This window comes from Chlorocebus sabaeus, chromosome 23 (assembly GCF_047675955.1).
Source record: "Chlorocebus sabaeus isolate Y175 chromosome 23, mChlSab1.0.hap1, whole genome shotgun sequence".
Lineage (NCBI taxonomy): Eukaryota > Metazoa > Chordata > Mammalia > Primates > Cercopithecidae > Chlorocebus > Chlorocebus sabaeus.
This window is the reverse complement of record NC_132926.1, coordinates 6,352,140-6,373,449: the sequence shown is the minus strand read 5'-3', so window position 1 is coordinate 6,373,449 and position 21,310 is coordinate 6,352,140. Positions and strand designations below refer to the sequence as shown.

General features: G+C 47.7%; 1 protein-coding gene across 1 annotated transcript; it reads right to left on the bottom strand.

Moving 5' to 3' along the window:
• Positions 1-321: 321 nt before the first annotated feature.
• On the bottom strand, positions 322-19,821 carry LOC119623741 (uncharacterized). Its single transcript, XM_073010804.1, has 5 exons — positions 19,796-19,821; positions 19,314-19,383; positions 16,887-16,989; positions 8,412-8,736; positions 322-8,274 (listed from the first exon to the last, which is right to left on the bottom strand). Exons 1-5 carry the CDS (start codon positions 19,819-19,821, stop codon positions 7,701-7,703), a joined length of 1,098 nt encoding a protein of 365 aa, XP_072866905.1. The 3' UTR covers positions 322-7,700.
• Positions 19,822-21,310: the final 1,489 nt, after the last annotated feature.

Here is a 21,310-nt window from a genome sequence, read left to right as displayed (position 1 = left end):
GCTGAAATGTATCCCCGACGGATAAGGAGGACTACTATATTCCGAATAGATTTTACAAGAAGAAAATTAATCATTCACAAAATATTTTAACCTTAGAATTTAAATGAACGTGTAAATTCTCTACAAGTTAAACACAAATATTGTCATAACCTATGGCCACTCTTATTTTTATGCTATCTAAGTAATGACTGGTATTGATTTGCTGAGGTTCAAATTTTGGATTCTAGTTTTTCTTAAACATGACTCATATTAATAAGAATATGTTCAACTCTGGTGTGCTTTATCAGTCAAAAATACAAATTAATTATGCAGAGAATATTATTTTCTTTTTTGAGATGGATTCTCCCTCTGTCGCCCAGGCTGAAGTGCAGTGGCACAATCTTGACTCACTGCAACCTCCCCCTCCTGGGTTCAAGACATTCCACTGCTTCAGCCTCCTGAGTAGCTGGGATTCAGGCACGCCTCACAAGGCCCGGCTAACTTTTCTATTTTTATAAAATGTAAAACCTGGGACCTGGTATAAGGCCTGGGTGTCTACCTGGGGCTTGATTGTAGCAGGGGCCTGAAGTTCTCCTAGCACCTGGTGTCCACCTGAGGCCTGGGTGTCAACCTGGGACCAGATGTCCAGCTGAGGCTTGAGTGTTTCTTGGTGCCTGAGGACTTCCTGGGCCCGGATGTCCACATGGGGCCTAGATGTGCACCTGGGGTCCAATATTCACCAGGAGCCAAGGTATCCACCTGGGGCCTGTGTCCACCCAGGACCTGATGTCCACTTAGAGTCAAGTGTCCACCTGAGACTCTATGTCCACCTGGGGCCTGGGTGTCCTTCAGGGGCCTGGTTTTGGCCTGGGACCTGGGCATTTACCTGGGGCCTCAGTGAACACTTGGGGCCTAATGTCCACTTGGATCTTCGTGTCCAGCTAGGGCCTCATGTCCACCAGGTTCCGAGGTATCCTCCTGAGGCCTGGTGTGTTACTGGGGCCTGATTTCTGCCTGGTTTCTACCTGGGGTGGAAACAACAGTATCCACCTGGTTACTGTTGTTTACCTGGGACCTGGTGTCCCCCTGGGGCCTATGTCCACCTTGAACTTGTTGATCCTCTGGGGCCTTGTGTCCACCTGTGCCCTGGGTGTCAGCTTGGTACCTGATGTCCACCTGGTGCCTCCACAGCCACCTGGGGCCTGGTGGCCCCTTGAAGCCTGGAGTCCTGGGTCTTCATGTCAACCTGGGGTATAGGTATCCACCTGGGTCCTGGGTGTCCACTTGGGGCCACATGTCCAGCTCTGGTCTGAGTGTCCCCATGGGGCCTGATACGCACCAGGGGCCTAGGCATTGACTTGGCGCCTGGTGTCCATGTGGAGCGTGCCATCCTATGAGGACTGATACTCACATGGGGCCTGGTATCCACTTCGGGCCTATTGTACTCCTGGAGCCTGAGTGTTTACCTGGCGTCTGATACCCCTCCTGTGCCTGCTGCCTACATAGGGCCTCATGTTCCCCTCGAGCCTGGATGTCCACCTGAGTCCTTGGTATCCTCTGTGGGATGACTGTCCACCTGTGACTTTGTGTCCAGCTGTGGCCTGGGTGTGAGCCTGGTGCTTGATGGACACCTTGAGTCCGTGTGCAACTGGGGCCTTGTGTCTATCTGGGGACTAGTGTCTACTTGGAGCTGATGTCTACATAGGGACTGTGTATTTATCTGGGGTCTGATATCCATCTGGGGCCTAATTTTCACCAGGGGCCTGGTATTCACCAGGGGCCTAGGTATCCACCTGGGGCCTGCTGTCCACCTGGGGCCTCCTATTCACCTTGGCCCTGATACTTACCTGAGGCCTGGACATCCACTTGGAGCCTGGAGTTCAAGTGGCGCCTGGTGTTCCACCAACATGCCTGATGTCCATCTGGGGCCAGGTTTCCACCTGGGGCCTGGTATGTACCTGGGGCCTTGTGTCCACCTGGGGCCTGGTATTTACCTGAGGCCCTGTGTCCACCTGGGGCCTGGTATTTACCTGAGGCATGGGCGTTCACCTGGGGCCTGATGTTTAGCTGGGGCCTGGTGTCCACCTGGGGCCTCCCAGCCAAACTGCAGCCTGATGTCCTCCTGGAGCCTGATGTCCATGCAGGAACTGGAGTCCCTCTGGGACCTGGTGTCCACCTGGGGCCTGGTGTCAACCTGGTGCCTTACGTGCAATGTCCACCATGAGTCCAGTGTCCACTTGGGGTCTGATGTTTTCCTGGGGCCTTTGTGTCCGCTCGGGCCTTATGTCCACCTGGAGGGGATGTGTCCCCATGCACTCACCCTCGTCCTGGGGAGAGTGGGTAGGGAGTTGCTCTATCCCTGCCCCTTGTCATCCGGGAACTGCTCCTCTTGCCCTCATGGTGGGAAGGCGTCATCTTGGCTCAGGCAGGTCTGGGTTTCAAACTGGGGCCTTATATTTACCTGCGGACTGCTGTCCACGTGGGGCCTGATGTCCACGTTAGGTGCTGGGTATTCACCTGGAGCTTTGTGTCCACTTGGGGTCAGAGTGTTCAGCTGGGGCCTGATGTTACCTACCATAGGCGTTGCACAGAAGACACACAGACTGGAAAGGAAGAAAGAACGGAAACGTGGGACCTACGTATGCAGTATAAGAAAAGTGAAAATAGCAACCAGGAAAGAACACAAAGAAAGTATGAGAAGGATGGTATGAAGAAGAAACAAACCAACCAAGGCCCAGTTTCCTAAGAAACATTGGAAACCACAGTGAAATGAAATGTCAGACGGAATCAAGCCATCTCTGGATTTTCACCTGTGGGCCACTCCGTGTCAGCGGGGATAGGAGTGACTGGGATTCTCCTAGATTGCTGTTAGGCCTAGAAATTGCTAAGGCTGCCCTGAAAACGTCCTACTCACTTTTCAGAAAATCACAACTTGGAAAGTACAGCAAAACCAAAGAAGGCTGAGAGCTTACCTTGGAGAAAGTTCTTCCAGTCCTGGGTGCCACTGGCTGGCTGGCTCTGTGGTTGCTTTGCCAGCAGGCAGCCTTCTTTCAGCCCCCTTTCTTATATCAGGTGGCAGTGGCTGATGACCCACGTGGCCTTTGCCCTTGAGGAGTGGCCCAGCAGGTTGACCTAGGCCTGGGGCAGCGGTGAGGGCAGCATTCTCTGGCACTGCCCTTTTCGCGCTGGCAGCAGGATGGGGCGAGGCTCCAGGGCCCCAATTCCAGCACCTGATTTGGAAGCCCCCAGCGGCCTGCGGCACAACTTAGTGGAGGGGAGCCTGGGCAATTGCAGCTGCATCTGTTCCCAGTGCCGCCTCCAGATCTTCATGCCTTGAGCAGTGACCTGGGCCAAAAAGTCAGTTTCCTGGATCGTGTCTTCAGTAGGACATGATCCTGAACTGTGAGGGTTGGGTATACAGCAACTCTCCACAAACTTTCCCCAGGAATAGGGAGGGGTACATGGTGCCACAGCCCTTTTTGGGTAGACATAGGGCCCCAAGTGGACATCCAGGCCTCAGTCAATATCCGGGACGGAAGTGGAGACCTAGGTTCCAGGCAGACATCAGGCCTCAAGTGGACACCCAGGCCTCAGTCAATATTTGGGACCAAAGTAGAGACCTAGGTTCCAGGCAGACATCAGGCCTCAAGTGGACAGTCCCAGGAGAATATTGGACATCAAACACCAGATTGACGCTGTCTTAGGGGTATGGCAGTTCCCAGTTGGACTCCAGTTTCCAAATGGACATCAGACACCAGGTGGACATCAGGTTCCCAGTTGATAAATAGGTTCCAGGTGGACACCAGGCTCCAGTTGAACATCAGGCCCCAGGTGATGCCCAGGCCGCACATTGACACCTGAGCCCCAGGCAGACATGAGGCCCCAGGTGGATATTTAGGTTCCTGGTGAACATTAGGCCCCAAGTGGACACTCTGGCCCCAGGTGGATATATGGCCTCAGGTGGCCGTCGGGTCCCAGGTGCACACTGGACTTGAGGTATACATCAGGCACCAGGTTTACACCCAGGCCCCAGTTGGACAGAATGTCACAGATGGACTTCAGGCCCATGGAGGATACCAAGGCTTCAGGGGGACACCCAGGCCTCTTGTGGATATTAGGTCTCAGGTGAAAATCAGGCCCTAGTTGGATACCGAGTCTTCAAGGGCACATAATAATGCCCCAAGTAGAACCCAGGCTTTAGATGGATACCAGGCTCCAGGTGGCCATTAGGCCCCAGGATGACATCAAGGCTCTAGGTGGCCACCAAGCCCCAGGTGTACCCCAGACCTCAGGTGGACATCAGGCCCCTGATGGATGCCTACACTGCAGGTTGACATCAGGCCCCAGGTGGCTGTGTAGGTCCTAGGTGGATGTCAGGCATCAGGTTGACTCTCAGGGCCCAGGTGAACGCCAAGCCACAAATGAATAGCAGGTCCAAGGGGTGGACATAGGCCCCAGTGAACACAAGATCCAGGATGGATGCCCAGCGTGATGTGCACCTGCAGACCAGAGTTCACCTGGGGTCTGATTTCTCCTTGGGGCTTGGGTGTTTTCCTGGGACCAATAACCTGCCTGGGGTCTGGTGTCTCCCTAGGGATGGGTATTTACCTTGGGTCTGATGTCCACCTGGGGCCTGGTATCCATCTGGGGCCCAGATGCCCGCCTGGGGACTGATGTTCACCTGGGGCCTTCTGTTTGCCTACAGCCTGATTTCCATCCTGAGACTGGGTGTCCACCTGGAGTCTGTGTCCCGGTGTGACTTGGTGTCCAACTGGGACATTGGACACCGGTAAACACCAGGCCCCATGTGGGTTACTATGGTACACCTGATGTACATACCTTGAGTCCAGCGTCCGCTTGGGTCCTGATAGCTACCTTAGGCCTGTTGTTCACCTGGGGCCAGGCGTTGTGCTGTGTCCTAACGTCTACTAGGAGCCTGGTGTTTACCGGGGGTCTTGATTCCCACCTGGGGCCTGGGTGTTTACATGGGGTCTGATACCCTTCTGTGGCTCTGGTTTCCATCTGTGGCCTGATGTTCACGTTCACCAGGCATCTAGGTATCCATGTGAGGCCTGATGTCACCCTGGGACCTGATGTTCACCTGGGGCCTGGGGTCAAGCTGGGGCGTGGGTGTTCACCTGGGCCTAGTAATTTACATGTGCCCTCGTGTTTACCGAATTCTTAGGTGTCAACTTGTATCTTAATTTCTTCCATGAGCCTGGTGTCCACCTGGAGCCTGGGTGTCACCCTAGGGCCTGAAATCCTGGGGACTAGCTGTCCTAGATATCCACCTAGGTCTGAATTTTGCCTGGGGTCTGATGTCCATTTGGAGTGAAGTTTTCACTTGAGTCCTCATATAAACCTGCTGCCTGGCTGTCAGCCTTGAGCCTGATGTTCACCTGGGATCCTGTGTCCACACTGGGACTGATTATTCACCCAGTGCCACGTGTGCACGTGGGGCCTGAGGGTTTACCTGGGCCTGATGCCCACCTGGGACCTTGTCTACCTGGGGCCTAGGAGTACTCCCTAGGCCAGGTGCCTACCTGGGTTCTGATATCCATATCGGGTCTGGTGTTCTTCTGGGGATGGGTGTTCACCTGCAGTCTGAGATCTACTTGGGGACTGGGTATCCTCTTAGGGCCTGATATTCCCCTATGACCTGGTGTACAACTGGGGCCTGGGTGTCAGCCTGGCACCTGAGTTCAGTGTCCACTTGGGGCCTGGTATTTGGCTGGGGCCTGATACCCACCTGAGGCCTGGGTGTTTAGGTGTGGCCTGTTATCTTTCTGTGGCCTGGGTGTTTATCAGGAGCCTGAGGTTCACCAGGTCACCTAGGTATCCACCTGGACCAAATGTCTCTCTGGGGCCTGATGTTCATTTGTTGTCTGGTATTTACCAAGGGCTTGGGCATCCACCTGTTGACTGATGTTCAGCTGGGGCATAGATACTCACCTGGGGCCCGAGGGTACACCTGGGGCCTGACGTCTGCCTGAGGCCTAGTAATCCACATGGGCCTGGTGTTTACCGGAAGCCTAATGCTCACCTTGGGCCTGGTGTTTGCCTGGAGCCTTGGTGTCAACCTGGGGCTGGACTTCCACGGGGGGCCTATTATCCACCTGGAGACAGGATGTCCAATTGGGTTCTGATGTCCACCTAGGATCATCCTCATGTATGGTGGATGAAATTTAGGGCCTGGTGGTAAAATTTAAAAGAGAACCTTAAAAGCTATCGAGCCAAGTGAAGCAAGCAGAGAAAGGTCATTCCATTCCAGCAATGAGAAGAATGCGAGCCCAGCGATGGAGCCATGAGCAGCTCAGTATGTGTTGGGATCTGCAAGAGGGAGGGAAGTTGTGAGTGCACTGGAATACCAGACCCGGGATGGGAGGATGCTTTTCAAGCTGGCTTTCGCTTTCTCCTTGAACGTCATAGGAAGCCAGACTTATTCTTTGTAGGTCAGAGTTGAGTGTTATGTAACATCAGCGTTTCCAACGAAGTGGAAACACTTTTCGTAGATAGAAGAGACAGCACTTGCAAAAATTTAGAAATGTAAGGGGACATAAATTGGAAATGATTTTGTTTTTAAAACAAGTAGTTCGTAAACTTCACTTTCTTTTTATTTATTTATTTGAGACAGTCTTGCTCTGTCCCCCAGGCTGGAATGCAGTGGCATGATCTTGGCTCACTGCAACCTCCACCTCCCAGGTTCAAGCAATTCTCCTGCCTCAGCCTCCTGGGTAGCTGGGATTACAGGCACACACCACCATGCCTGGCTAATTTTTAATAGAGACATGGGGTCTTGCCATGTTGCCCAGGCTGGTCTCGAATTCCAGAGCTCAATGTGTTCCTCCCACCTTGGCCTCCCAAAGTGCTGGGATTACAACCAAGAGTCACCGCACCCGGCCAAGAAGTTTATTTTTTAACTTTGTATTTGTCTGACGTCTGGGCTCTATGGGGTGTGGAAAGGGAAAGTGGTAGACACGTAATGACACAGAGGAGACTTGGACCTAAATGGTGAGACCCTGAAGTCTGGATGCTTTGGAGGAGAATATAGATCAAAGGTTGATGATCAAAGTATTCACAAATAACTATTTTCCATTCATTTATTTTTAATTTACAGTTCTGTATAAAATTGGAAGTAATATTCTTTATGTACAACTACAATAGATCTTATCCTTTTTCTAATATTTCTGCTCTAGTTACAGAACCATGAGCGATCTCTTTGATCAACTGGAATGAAAATGTTCCAGCTGCTTATAAGGTTTTTTAAAGATAATTCTTTACAACAGCCTTGGGGGGTGCAGGTTGGTGTGAGAGAAGAGTAAGTTAAGGGGATGATATGAATATCAAAGAGAAACTAATGAATAAAGAAGTCCAACATCACGATTAGTTTCAGAAGAAGTAATTTTCCACTAAAATTTTCAGATTTCCTTTTTACTTACATAGGAGTGTGGTTAATTAGGGAAGATATTTCTAACACCTGCACTTTTAGAACCATATTTACTATGCAGCATCGCAAAGCAGGCTTTCCTTCCACAACCCCCAGTCCCAGGACAAAAAACGTATGAGGGGAAGTACCTCAGCAAACCCAGTCAGAATGTGCAGCCGCTCAGTCTCCAATCTGTGTGGATTGCCCAGCGCCCGGGCCCTGGATCCAGAGAGGTGTCCAGGAGGAGAGGACCCTCAGACCCGGTAGGCTGTGCACTCGGCGACCCCGACGTCATTCAAGGGAAGCTCCGCCATCCCGCGCCAGTGCCAGAGGTGCAGCTGCAAACTGCCAGTCCTGGCACGGGAAGCGGTGGGGCGGGTGGGGGAACGGGCAACCCCAGACTGTCCATGCCTCTCCCGCTGCCTGACACCAGCCAGGCAGCCCCCAGGGCCAGAGCCTCAGCGCTGAAGCCAGGCCATCCGTGAAGCCAGTCTGGTGGCCGCGGGGTGCCCGTGCCAGCCCCAGATCTTCCTGCGGACGATGAGCGGGGTGGGCGCGTGGCCAGACTGGCCCCCCTCCTCAGGCAGGGCGGGCTGCGCGCCTGCGATTTTCCGCCTGGGGTCCTGGGGCTGCCCGGGCCCGCCAGGAGAACCCGCGAGCCCAGCGGCGCCTGCCCCGGGCTGCAGCCCCACCTGTCGGCTGACGCCGCCTGGGAGCGGCTTCCGGGAGTCGCGTGGCCCCCGCGGTGCAGGCGCGCGCCTAACGGCTTTGCGAGGCTCACTGGGTCTGAGAGGTCAGTAGGTCTGAGAGGTCGGAGGCTGCGAGTGTTGCTGCTGAAGGGTGGACCGGGCTGGATCGCGGATTCTGGGCTAGATCGCAGAGGTTGGATCGGGGATTGGGAGTTGGTTGGGGGTTTGGGGCTGGGTGTGGGGCGGGGGCGGTGAAAAGGGGACAGGGAGCTGCCGCGGCTCGGGAGCCGGTGGTTGGGGGTCTGAGAAGAACTCACCTCCTTGAAGAAGTTCTTCGGCTTCGGGAGCCGCAGGGGTCAGCGGGCCTGGGCCCCACAGACCACGTCTGCACGGGTTCGGGGCACCGAATCTGGGACGCGGAACTGCGGAAGATCCACAGGGCGCTGTCACGGGCGATGCCGCGGAGGTGGAGCGCCGCCTGGCGCGCGGGAGCAGAGACCTGGAAGCCTGGGACAGGCCGCACAGGGAGCGGGGGGCTCGGCCCAGGGTGGGAGGGGGTCCCCGGCCCGGCTTCCCCGCAGCCCCTGGGACGGGGCCTTGGAGGGCGCAGGACGCCCTCGGAGCGGCGGTGCCAAACGGAGCCTCAGCTGCTCTGCATCCCTCATAATTCCCCGGCCGGAGCACTTGGTGGAGAATGTGAGTGATTTAACTCACAAAGCGAAGCATATACAGTGTTTTTATTTTTAACCTACATGTTTAAATCATGGTGTTATATACATTATAGGAGGTGCCTAATGAGAGAACTCATTCCCCTATCAAAAAATACCTGGAGTCATTTTTCAGTGGCGAAAAGTTCTCAGGTAAAACTATTCGTTTTACATCCGTATCCACCTGTGTAGATCGGTTCTTTACTGAAGGTTCTTAGAGGGAAACTTAGAAGTGGGAGGTGGGTTCTGTGTTCTTGAATGGAAAGACACATTTTTTTAAAAATGTGAACTCTGTTTATCAGTTTTACATAAAACAAATGAAAATATCAAGGTTTTAACATTTTTGCATGACACCTGCTGTCTTTTACTGTTGTGACGACATTTAAAACAAGTTTATAATGGAGTGAAAAAACACTTCCTCCTCTAGATAACAAAATTTGCTATTAATTTCTACAATTAATGGTTTACTAACAGCTGAAAAGACAGATAAATGCATGGAACAGAATAGGAAATGCAGAAACAATGAAATTATGTAAGACATACCTAAGGATTGATAATGTTAACAGTCATGAATAGGAAAGAATGAATTGTTAATGGAAAAAATGCCTGCTGTTTGAAGAAAACTAGTGAAAGTTTATGTCACAAACTTGAGTTCCTGATGGAGTACAGATTGAAATTTTTACATATGCAAATGAGAAAAGTACCAGAAGAGAACACACATGCTTATTTTACAGGTAAATTTTATGTTGACAAAGACCTTCCTAAGAATAACCTCACAAGCAGGCATTCTGAAGGTTGATTTAGCAAAGTAAAAATTAAAACTGCTTGTATATCAGAAAACAAATTAACAAAATAAGAGAACATACTTGAAAAATATTTACTGTGTTATATATATTCAGATGAAAAGTATGTTTTCATTTTATAGAAATTATATTCTTATGTATCATATACATAGTACTGGTATGTATAACGTATATTACAGACATATAAGTTACATATACACAGATAAAAAGTTATATATATACACATACATATATACTCATTAGATGAAAAGTACATCCTCATTTTTTTTTTTTTTTTTTTTTTTTTGAGATGGAGTCTTGCTCTGGCACCAGGCTGGAGGCAGTGGCAACATCTCAGCTCACTGCAATCTCCATTTCCTGGGTCCAAGTGATTCTCCTGCCTCAGCCTCCCCAATAGCTGGGATTATAGGTGCGCTGCCACCACACCCAGCTAATTTTTGTATTTTTAGTAGCGATGGGGTTTCACCATGTTGGCCAGGATGGTCTCGAACTCCTGACCTCGTGATCTGCCTACCTTGGCCTCCCAAAGTGCTGGGATTACAGGTGTGAGCCACCACACTGGGCCTGAAAAGTGCATCTTCATTTTACAGAGAATTCTCACAAATCAAATAATCAAAAACTCTAGAAGTGGGCAAAGTACTTCTTTGCAGATCTATAAGTTACTTATGTACGTAGGAAAAAAATCCTTTGCATTTCTGGTATAAGAATTTAAAAGAGGAATGAAACTGTTCTCTATCCACAATATGTGTGAGGATGTTTTATACGCTGCCTAAAGTTTAAGTTGCTGATTGCTTTTTAAATACATAACATGGTGGTAAGTACTATATTTTAAAAATGTGTATGCCCGTTACCCTTCAATTCCATTTTACTGAATACCCTTGGGAAATAGAGATACATGCTCTTTGTTTTTCACAGCACTTATTTTAAAAAGAACCCCTAGAATGGATCCTATAAATAAATTTCAGTTGCATCCATAGGATGCAATAATATGTGACCACTGAAGGTGACAATAGATACAGAAGTATGTTGATGTATGAAGTTGTATTTTGTTATAGCCAGTGAGGAAAAAAGAATCCGTTTGATTATACATATACAGAAACAGACTATGGTCTTGTGTTAGCAAAAAATATGTACAAAGTATGATAAAATGTGTAATTTCTGGGCATTTGTGTTTTAAGTAAAGATTTTTTTCCTTTTTCTTAACTCTGATTGCTGCAGTGAACATATACAAAATTTCTAGTAAAAGTTTATTATTAATGGAATAATCCTTGGGAAGAGAGGAATATGAATTTTGCACAGATAAAAATATCACTTTCTATTTTTTATCATTATTATTATTTGTGTGTGTTGTTGTCATCTTTGAACTTGTAGCCTCTTCAGAAGTAAAAGGGAATTTTGTATCTGTGTTTCCAGATTTTATTATGTATGTATTTTATTATGTACATATGTTTTTCTTATATATACATTCATTTCATATATGCAAACAATGATAGATTAATCATTTCATTTTACTTGTATTCTTTAAAAATAAAAATAACAAAATATAAATAGTTACTATTGTGAAAATATTGCTTTATACGAGTTTATTTAAAAATATTGAACCCCCCAACTGTATTTATCCATTCTTTCATTCCATTTATTCATCGAACATAACCTGAGTGCCTGTTACGTGGCAGACATATTCTGCTCTCTCTCAGGAACCTTCCATCCTTAAAAATTTCATATTTACCTGTCCTGCCTGCACAAGCTGAGAGATTTCAAATGGGAATATTAGGACTTCATCTCACTGACAATTTATCTCCCACCTTTCAAACAAAAGCATTTGTGAAGTTAGAAAATAGTAGAAGATAACCTTTAAATGCCCTTTCAAAAGTTTATCAGTCTTAAATACTAATATTAATCATTGGAAAGTCTGATTTGCGTATATTTTATAAATATAAGTAGTGAATAAAATGAGCCGTACCTATTCATTTGAATCTTGAGTTTCCCTTGGCTTCAGGTTGTTTGAAAATCAAAGAATTAATATGTTTAAAAAATGCATGATTGTTATTTCAGTGCTCTTTCCCCATAGTCCCTTTAAGAACTAAAATGTATTTAAGGGCCAGTTACATGCCTAGAACTGCCCTAGACCTGCTGAGTGTACCGTATTCTACTTAACGTAAGGTCTCATGGATTGTTTGATGCCTGATTATTTTATATATCAGTAAGATCATTTTTTAAATGCTACCAATTATAGTTGTAACAAATCATGAATGGTAAGTGGCATTCCAATATCATAAGTGTTAGAATATGACCTACTCTTTAAGTAATCCTACAAAATAGGCATAATTGTATCATTTTACTTAATTAAAATGCTTTTGTTAAGTAGTAGTAATCATAATAATTATAATATCTGGCTGGGTGCAGTGGCTCACACCTGTAATCCCAGAACTTTGGGAGGCTGAGATGGGAGGATCGCTTGATGCCAGGAGTTTGAGACCAGCCCAGGCAACAAAGTGAGAGTCTTACTCTACAAAACATTTTAAATTAGAAGCTGGGCATGCTGGTGCACATCTGCAGTCCCAGCTACTCAAGAGGCTGGGGATGGAGGATCACTTGAGCCCAGGAGTTCCAGGCTACAGTGAGGCGTGATTATATCATTGCACACCAGCCTGGGCAGAAGAGTGAGACCTAGTCTCAAAAAAACAAAAATCTAACAATTATTGAGTTGTTGCTGTAGGGACTTTTCTAAATACACAGTTTCTCATTTAAGCATCATGATGGCGTCCTATGAGATGGCTACTATTGTCATCTTTATTAATGAGGAAGTTGAGGCACAGAAAGGCTAAGCAATACCTGGTAAATGACAGTTTAACGTAGGACTCAAGCCCTAGTTGAACTGAATCCAAAGACTGAGCTCTTTCTATTCAAATAGGCTGCTGTTTTCATTAAGGCAGTGAACAATAAGAGCTAATACGTATTGTACTTTACTCAAGAAAAATTAAGTATTTGTTTTCAAGGCAGAGGAAAAACATGCTCTTCAGTGTTTACAATTATGTGAACTGTTGTGTGCTTTGAGATACTGCACTCCAATTTCCTAAAAAGTCCTCTTACTCTCATAGAACTGCTCTACATTAGGCCTGTGCCAATGCCTGTGGGGAAGGGGTCACTCTCCTGCTGAGCAGAAAATGCCAGACTGACGTTTGTGACAATCAAAACAGTACGCCTTTGATACAGGTATATAGTAGCCAACTCTTTAGCATGACATGGGTTTGATTTACACATGTAGAATGAAAACAAATACATCTCATTTACATGTAACTGGTTGGTATAAGCTGTGGAATCTGTATTTTGAATTCTTAGAATTTGCAATCTAGTTCTTGATCTAATATGGGCAGGCTGCACATTGGCGGGAAGAGACTTGTGCCAACATTCTGCTGGAACACGGCGCCAATCCAAATCTTAAGGATATCTACGGCAACACTGCTCTCCATTATGCTGAGTGTAATGAGAGTACGTCACTGGCAGAAAAACTGCTTCCCCATGATGCAAATATTGAAGCACTGGACAAGGTATAGATTAACAACTTTCTTTTCAAAATATGTGTTTTAACCTTGACGTAGGTAAGGGTCCATTTTTTGTATTTGGAAGCTCAAGCATTCCCTGAATGCAAATGCAAATTAAGTTATTTTGAAATAATTGTCTTAAGATTTTATTTTAAATATTGATACTTTTAAAGGAGCATTAAAGGGCATGGCTTTTTAAAATGCACTTTGGAAAATATTTGTGAATTTGTTAAAGATAAAATCTTTTCAATTTTTTTTTATGCAGGGTTTTTTATTTCCTAATTAATGTAAAACAACACAGGGAAGAAAATATGCCCTGGAAATAGGCTTTATCTTAAAAAACAAAACTAAAACAACTTACAATAAATGGACATCTTGGCCAGGTACGGTGACTCACGCCTGTAATCCCAGCACTTTGGGAGGCCAAGGCAGGTGGATCACAAGGTCAGGAGATCAAGACCATCTTGGCTAACAGAATAACACCTTTTTCTTCCCACCATTAATCATTCACTGCCATTCAGAGAGTCTTTAGAAATTTACTTACAGGTAATCGTTCAATAAGTAGAAGCTAACCCTTTCATGATTTCATGTCCCTTTGTCACCATATAGGTGATTATATGTCAACAAATGTTCATTACAAGTTGGGTTTTCTCAATTAGAATAGAAGCAAATCCTAAACTTCTTTTTTAGTTGAAGCTGTATTATGAACTATCTCAGTATGTCTGTTAAGTTTATAGAGCTTTAGCATAACCAGGATGTCAGTTTTAAACAATGAAATCCACGAAGTTAATAAGAAAACAGATAGGAATTATTTAATAATTTAGTTTTGGCGGTCCTGTGTACAAACTATGTATTTGGTTAACAATCTGGGAAAATTATGTATAAATAGATTGTAAATGCATAGATGTTGGAAAAATTCTTGAAGTGGGTATTATGAGTCTTTTTAGCAATTTCTATTATATATGAGGGCCTGATTTTTTTGTAAAACATATGATACTGGAGAAAGAAAATATTTTACATGCAAATAATTGGATTATACCCAACCATTTAGTAACACATTCGTAGCGAATATAAAAACATAAGGACTGTATTCTAAATGTGGTGCACAGATTTGTTTGATTTCCTCTATAAATTGAGTCAACATGTAAAATTTAGAAGACGTGTGCAGAAATCGGGACTTCAGGCTTGTCTTAAAAAATCAAATCTGGCGTCCCCTGGGTTTCTATCACTGTTTGGCCTGCTGTGCAGAGGCTGCCCCTTTACGGAAGGCATATATTCTCCAACTTGCTACTGTGCCCACATCAATGCTTCCCTTTCTCAGGGAACCTTCCTTTGTCCTTGTAAGTATTTGGGTTTACAATTCCTAGGTTGTAGTATATTTTGATAAAGACTTCAAGGTTTTTAAGTCAGCGTGTATTTGTTTATAATACATGGTCTATAGATTATACAAATTCCTCAGTTATGGGGTTGAATTTTAGAATTTAGAAGTTTTTAAAACTTCTTCTTTATACCACAAATAATCATCTACCGATAAGAATGTCTAGAAGCCTTTTTAGGTTATTCCTGGTTATTGGTGGACAGTTTATGAATGTTGCAGACCTTACATCTTTCTCCTCAGCAATCTTCACTAAAAACGCAAGTGACTTCTTGGCTTTTGTTATGCTAGAGATAATCCATACGGATCCGTATGAGAGCTTTTATTGACAGGCCATTGTGTTTTTATTTCTGATTTATATTTTGCCTAAAATAAAAACTAATTTTAAATACGATTTAAATAGAAACCAATAAAAATGGGTTTAAAAAGTAGAGTTGCATTAGGGCCCCAAGATTACCATTAGAATTGAGAATAGAATTTCTTACTGAGCTTTGGGTTTTTTTAAGATTTATTTTTAAGTTTTTTAAACCTCTCTTATGCAGAACATACTAAGCTTTCTAACAGTTAAGATAAAAATCTATTCTCTTGTATTAGGGAAAAAAATCAATGGACTATTTAATAATAAAGAGAATAAGTGTGTTTGAAGCCAATCTCTCCTAATTCAGAGCTTATTTCCTTAGTGACCCATTTGGAGCAGCAGTGCCTGACATTAGCACCTGGGATCCTGACACCATTGACAGAAGTGAATCAAGCAGGTTTGTACCACACAGAGGAAACCTTCACCTCTATTGGGAAGCTCTGGCAACAGTATCTCTGAAACTCTTAATTCCTCAATTGTTAATGTTTGCCACAAAACTATTGTCAAATGGGGATTAGGTAAAGTTCAAGACATTTCTTGATTATTAGACATGAAATAGTTTTGTAACTTCTCAAATGCAGACGGTCATGTAGTCTTTGTCTTGGGGTACTTCTGGTAAAGCAAATATTCTTTAAAATATAGTTTAAGAAACACTGCTCTAGATATAATAATTTAGATGATTAATTTATGTAAAAAAGCTTAAAGTATTTGCTACTATGTCTTAGGTCTTTGGGGCTATAGAGACAAAAGATACAGCCCTTGCCCTCAAGAAGCTCTTGGTTTCAGAGGGAAGCAATAAAATGATTACAATATACTATGCTAAGTGCTGTGCGAAAAGCAAGGATTCTTGGGACTGGTAAGTGTTTGAAGTGAGTTTTGGCGATCACCACAGTTAATATGGGGAGGCAGAGGAGGGCTGTTTGCAAGGCAAAGAGTAGCGTGTGAGGAAGCACAGAGGAGTGAGAAGGATGGGACTGCTTTTCATTTACTTCCTGTCTATATTGTATGTTGAAGTTTAAAGCATCTTAGAGCAGATTTTCAGTTCAGTTGAGAAATATGTAATTTTGGCTTAGCCCAAGTGTTCTCAGCCTGTTCTTTTTGGACCCAGGCCAGGTGTTCACAGCTGTCCTCACTGGCCCAGCCCAGGGTTTCATTGTCACCCTCACTGGGCCCAGCTCAGGGGTTCACAGCTGTTGACTTTGGGCCGAGCCCAAACACTCCAAGCTGTCCTTAGAGGGCCCAGCCAAGGTGTTCACAGCTGTCCTCGTTGGTAGCTAGCCCAGGTGTTAGTCCTGGTCGCCAGTGGGCCCAGACCAGTGCTCACAGACATCCTCATTGGGCCAGCCCAGGAGTTCAATGCTGACCTCACTGGGCCCTGCCTAGCTCTTCATAGCTGTCTTCACTGGGCCCAGGCCAGGTGTTCACAGCCATCCCCGTCAAGGTCAGCCCAGGGGTTCACAGCCTTCCTCGTTTGTATGAGCTCAGTGTTTTTTATACCAACAGTTATTCATAGCCATCAATATCAAGGCAAGCCCAGGAGTTCACAGTTCCCTTCAGTGACATCAAGCCCAGGGTTAAGAGCCATTTTCATTGCCCCCAGGCCACCTGTTCATAACTCTCTTCATTGTGTCCAGCCCAGGGCTTCCCAGCTGTCTTCATCCAGGCCTCACCAGTGTTCACAGTGGTCCTCATCTAAGCCTGCCAAGGAGTTCTCTGTCATCCACATGACAGCCAGCCCAGATGTCCATAGCTGTCCTCATTGAGGGCAGCCAGTTTGTTCACACATGTGCTTATTGGTGCCGGCCACCCTCATAGAGGCCATCCCAGGTACTGACAGCCATCCACACGGGGCCCAGCCCAGGTGTCCACGCCTGTCCCCATTGAGCCTCGCCCTGTTGTTCATAGATTTCCTCACAAGACTTCTTTGAGTTGTTTCCAGCAGTTTCCATGGTCCCAGGCCAGGGCTTCACAGATGTCCTCAGTGGGAACAGCCCATCTGTTCACCGTTGTCTTCATTAGGCCTGGTGCAGATGTTCACAGCCGTCCTCATTCGACTCAGCCAAAATGAACAGAACCGTCCTCCTGAGCGCACACCAGGTGTTTCTAGCTGTCCACATTGGGGTCAGCCCAGGTGTTCACAGCCATGCGTTCTGGGCCCATCCCGGTTATTCCAGGCTGTCCTCTTGGGCCCAGCCCACATGTCCACAGCCATCCTCCTTGGTCTCAGCACAGGTGTTCACAGCCATCCTCCTTGGTCCCAGCACAGGTGTTCACAGCCATCCTCCTTGGTCCCAGCACAGGTGTTCACAGCCATCTTGGTTGGCCCTAGGCCAGATGTTCACGTTCGATCTCACTGGGCCCAGACCAGCTATGCAAAGTTTTTGCCTTGAAGTTGAGGTGTGTTGAAGTTGGGGCTCTGAGGTTGGATACCAGTGTGCAGATGCAGGTGACTTGTGCCCCAGCACTGGGCTGCCTGGCTGTGCCCTGAGCTTGTCTGACCTTCAGTCTGTGCTGGGTTGGAACCTGCTCTAGAGGTTTCCAGATCTCTTCTTTTCACCCTCCACCCCACCAGACCCTCAGGCCTTTTCTGTGCTCACTTCCCAAGCTCCCCTTGGACTCTGCTCCAGAGTACAAGCCAGCCCCACCTGGGACCTTGACTGCCACTTCACCCCCATTGCTCTTCTGAGCCTGTGGTGACGATATGTCCAGACCCCTTTCTGCCCCGGAGCTGCAGTGGGTCTCAGAGGAGCCCAGCTGTACCCCACAGTCTACCCTGGGGAGCTGGAGACACATCTGATACTGTCACTGCAGGGGGTGCCCCATGTGGCAGCTGCTCTGCCGGGGCTGCCTGACCCATCCCCAGCTGTAACTCCCATGTCACTGGTATGCACAGGCACTCAGCTCTTTGACTTTGTCACATCCACGTTCTTGTTTGGTGGCACCAGGTCCCGGCAGGGCTGAGGGAAGAACCCTTTGAAACTCAGTTGTCTGTGTCCAGCAAGGATGGGTGTGAGGCCTCATGCATCCAGCATCAGGGAAACCTCGCCAGGTGTTGCTCCCAAGTAGGTGCCCATTGCAGTGCCTGCCCCTGCCGGTGGGCACTGCCTGAGCTAAATCCCTGTCTCACCTTCCCGGACCTTCACCTGGTTTCAGGGCTCCTCAGCCATCCGCATGCCACTGAAACATCAAAGAGGTTGTGAGGAAGATTCTGGGGCACCTGCCTTCTAGAGGGGGCTGAGGGCAGCTGTGGACGGTTATTTATGGGGATGTTTTTGACCTGGGCCGCAAGCAGGTGGGTAAGTGGCACAGGGATGGCAGCTCAAGGTGCCCTGGCTTCTCTGCATGCCTGTCAGTGAGTGGAGGAACCCAGGCCGGCCACCAGGTTCCGTCCTAGCTTATTCTCTATCCTCAGGGAATAATTCTTTGTGTCCTCAGGTGGGGTACCTACCCTGTCTCTGCCTCAGTTTCTTCCTCTGTGAGACAGGGATCCTAACAGGCCCTACCTCTGACAGTGGTTTTGATGAAGTACGCGATGTGGGTGAAGCACCTGGAGCAGCCCACTCTCGAAGAACGCACCACAGACTCTCAAGGTTCATGTTGAAAGGGGGCTGGGGCGGGGCAAAAGTGGGCAGGCCATTTCAGCTCCAGGCACCTGGGCTGACAGATTGGGTTAAATTAGCATGTGCCTTGCTGAGTGCACAGGGGACAGTTGTCCAGGCAAGAGGCACCAGGGTCAAAGCTGGTGATGCCTTGGCCTCGTCACCCTAGGTTAGGGCCAGTGCATGATGTAGTCAGCCAGGGGAGGGCTCTGGAGCCCTGCAGCCGAGGGGGCCTGGTGACCCTCTCAAGGTTATTCACCAGCCGCTAGGGTGGCCTGCGCTTTTCTAGCCAGGCCTCACTCTAGGAAAAAAAAAAAAATCGATTGTAACCTTGTTGGCAGTTTCCTTTGCATAGAAGTGGGAAGTCGCTGCTAGCGAGGCTGGTGATGAACTCTGCAAAAGCTGGGAAATCTGGTTTGAGCAGGAGCGCCCGTTATCTTGGCCAAGCTGCTGCAGCTGGGCTGGCGGGTGTGGAAGTGTGGGTGGTGGTCATGGTGCTGTTTGGGGCCCAGGCCCCTCAGAGCAGAAGACTGGGCCTGTGTGCAGAAGGCAGCCTTGGGGTGCTGGCTCCCCTAGTGCCCAGTTGCTGATGAAACCTCAGCCATGCCCTGACCCCTTCCCACCCGTGGCAGAGGGCTGTGTGTCTTCTAAGGGTATCAGGAGGCTCAGGTCCTGTTCATGGTTCCACCATGAGTGTGAGAGGCAAATTCGGGGCCTCCATGTCTTGGCACGGAATGAGGAGAGGGATGTCTGTGTTCTGCGGTGGGTGGCTAAGGCAGAGTCTTGAAGGAAGAAGCCTCCAGAAGAAAGGATGATGCAGAGATGGTGGCACCTTCAGGGCTAGGGCCAGCTCCCATCTCTGCTCCTCCTCCCGCTGCTCCTCCAGGTCACCCCTCTCCCAGCTGGGGGCCCAGGAGGAGAGCAGTCTGCAGGGACCCTGCACCCCACCCGGGGTCCCCTGCTCTACATTTTGGGAAGAAGGAATTGAAGTCTGGGACTCAGGCTGCACTGCCATGATAGTGACAGTTATCCTTATTGGACACCAGGGAGGTAGCCCTTGGCATTTATTGAGTGGCCAGTGTATGCACTAGGCTGTCCATGGATCTTCAGAGGCCAGTGTTTTCTTGATGGTCTGACAGAGGCTTAAACTGAGGGCATTAGGAATGAGACAGGCTGTCGGATTTTCCAGATGGAGGGACTGACTTGTAAGTGAGTGCAGCTGGGCTGTGTAGCCATGAACTGAGGCAGTTGGCTCCCAAAATGAGGCTCCTGTGGACCACCCAGTCCAGCCTGCCCCAGGCCTTTGCTCCTCACCTGCTCAGTGCTGGGCATTGGGCCATGACGGGCTGGGCGATCTGATGCCTTGTTATGCCCTTTCCTTTTGTGTTTAGACACAACCGCCCAGCATGCCTGCTGCAGTAGAGATCGTACGACTGACAGAACGGAAGCTTTGTGACACTAAGGTGCCAAATTACAAACAGCACCTAAGGCCACGCCAGGCAAGGGTTGAGTCACACACGCCTTGACTTAAAGAATAAACTGTTCTGATTGCCACAGGGCTTTCTTTTTCTCTAGCAGCTAAATAAGCACTATTAAAACCATGGTAACTCAGCACCAGACACTGACTGACTGGCCCCCAAACCCTGTTCTAGCAGCTGTAACTGCAGCTCTGATGGGACAGGAGGCTGTTTTTAGTAACTTTCTTGTATTAAGAGCCCACCCACCATGGACTGATTCTGGCCAGTTTACAGAGGCTGTGCACTTGCGTGCCTGTGTGTCCTGAAAAGACCTTTTGAGGTAAAGAGCCTAATTGTAATACATTTTGTAATTACATTTTGTAATACATATTGTCTTCACCCCAAAGTGAACATGGGTCGTGTGTTACACACATGTTTGGTCGGTACACGTGCATCAGGACCACCATCATGAATATTCATGGCTCCTCCTGTAACCTGTTGAAAGTTTCTGTTTAGCTTGTCCAGAGTAAAGCTCCTGCCCCAACTCTTCCTCCTTCCACGTGCCAGGCTCTTACCTTGGTGGGAGGCACACTTCCCAGCCTGCGGGATGGCCACTTTGTGGGCTGTGTGCAACCTTTTATAAGAAATAAAGTCTCGGCCGGGCGCGGTGGCTCACGCCTGTAATCCCAGCACTTTGGGAGGCCGAGATGGGCAGATCACGAGGTCAGGAGATCGAGACCATCCTGACTAACACGGTGAAACCCCGTCTCTACTAAAAATACAAAAATTAGCCGGGCGCGGTGGCGGGCGCCTGTAGTCCCAGCCACACGGGAGGCTGAGGCAGGAGAATGGCGTGAACTCGGGAGGCGGAGCTTGCAGTGAGTGGAGATCGCGCCACTGCACTCCAGCCTGGGAGACAGAGCGAGACTCCGTCTCAAAAAAAAAAAAAAAAAAAAAAAAAAAGAAAAGAAAAGAAATAAAGTCTCTTTGCTGAGCAGACGCTCTTTAGTTTAATTAGGTCCAATACCAAGCCTCAGCAACACGCTGTTTCCCCATGTAACAAGCCTGCACGTGTACCCCTGAATCTAAAGTGGAGGAGAAAAGTCTCTCCATTTCCAAATGCATGGATCTTGTGAACACAGTGAATGAAATGGTTTCTTTGTAGAGCAGCATATCAGGTCTGCATTACCTTTTGTTACCTGTTACCCTGTAATGCGCTTTGGTTAGTTTCCCTGAATGTTTGTATTTACTTGTCAATCAACTCACAGTGGCTGATGCGCAAGTGAAACCCACACTTAACTTACTCTTGGCCGATGCCATAGAGTGACAGGCCCTTTCTCACATATCTGAGAGGTATCTCTGTACTGGAGAT

Excerpts from the sequence above, each read along its gene's own strand:
- LOC119623741 (XM_073010804.1), bottom strand. The coding sequence starts at position 19,821 with ATGGCCCAATGCCCAGCACTGAGCAG. Across the intron at positions 19,384-19,795 it reads CAATGCCCAGCACTGAGCAG|CTGGGAGAGGGGTGACCTGG; the intron begins GTGAGGAGCAAA and ends CTGGGCCCCCAG. Across the intron at positions 8,737-16,886 it reads CAGGCCTAATGAAGACAACG|GCTCCGTTTGGCACCGCCGC; the intron begins GTGAACAGATGG and ends AGAGCAGCTGAG.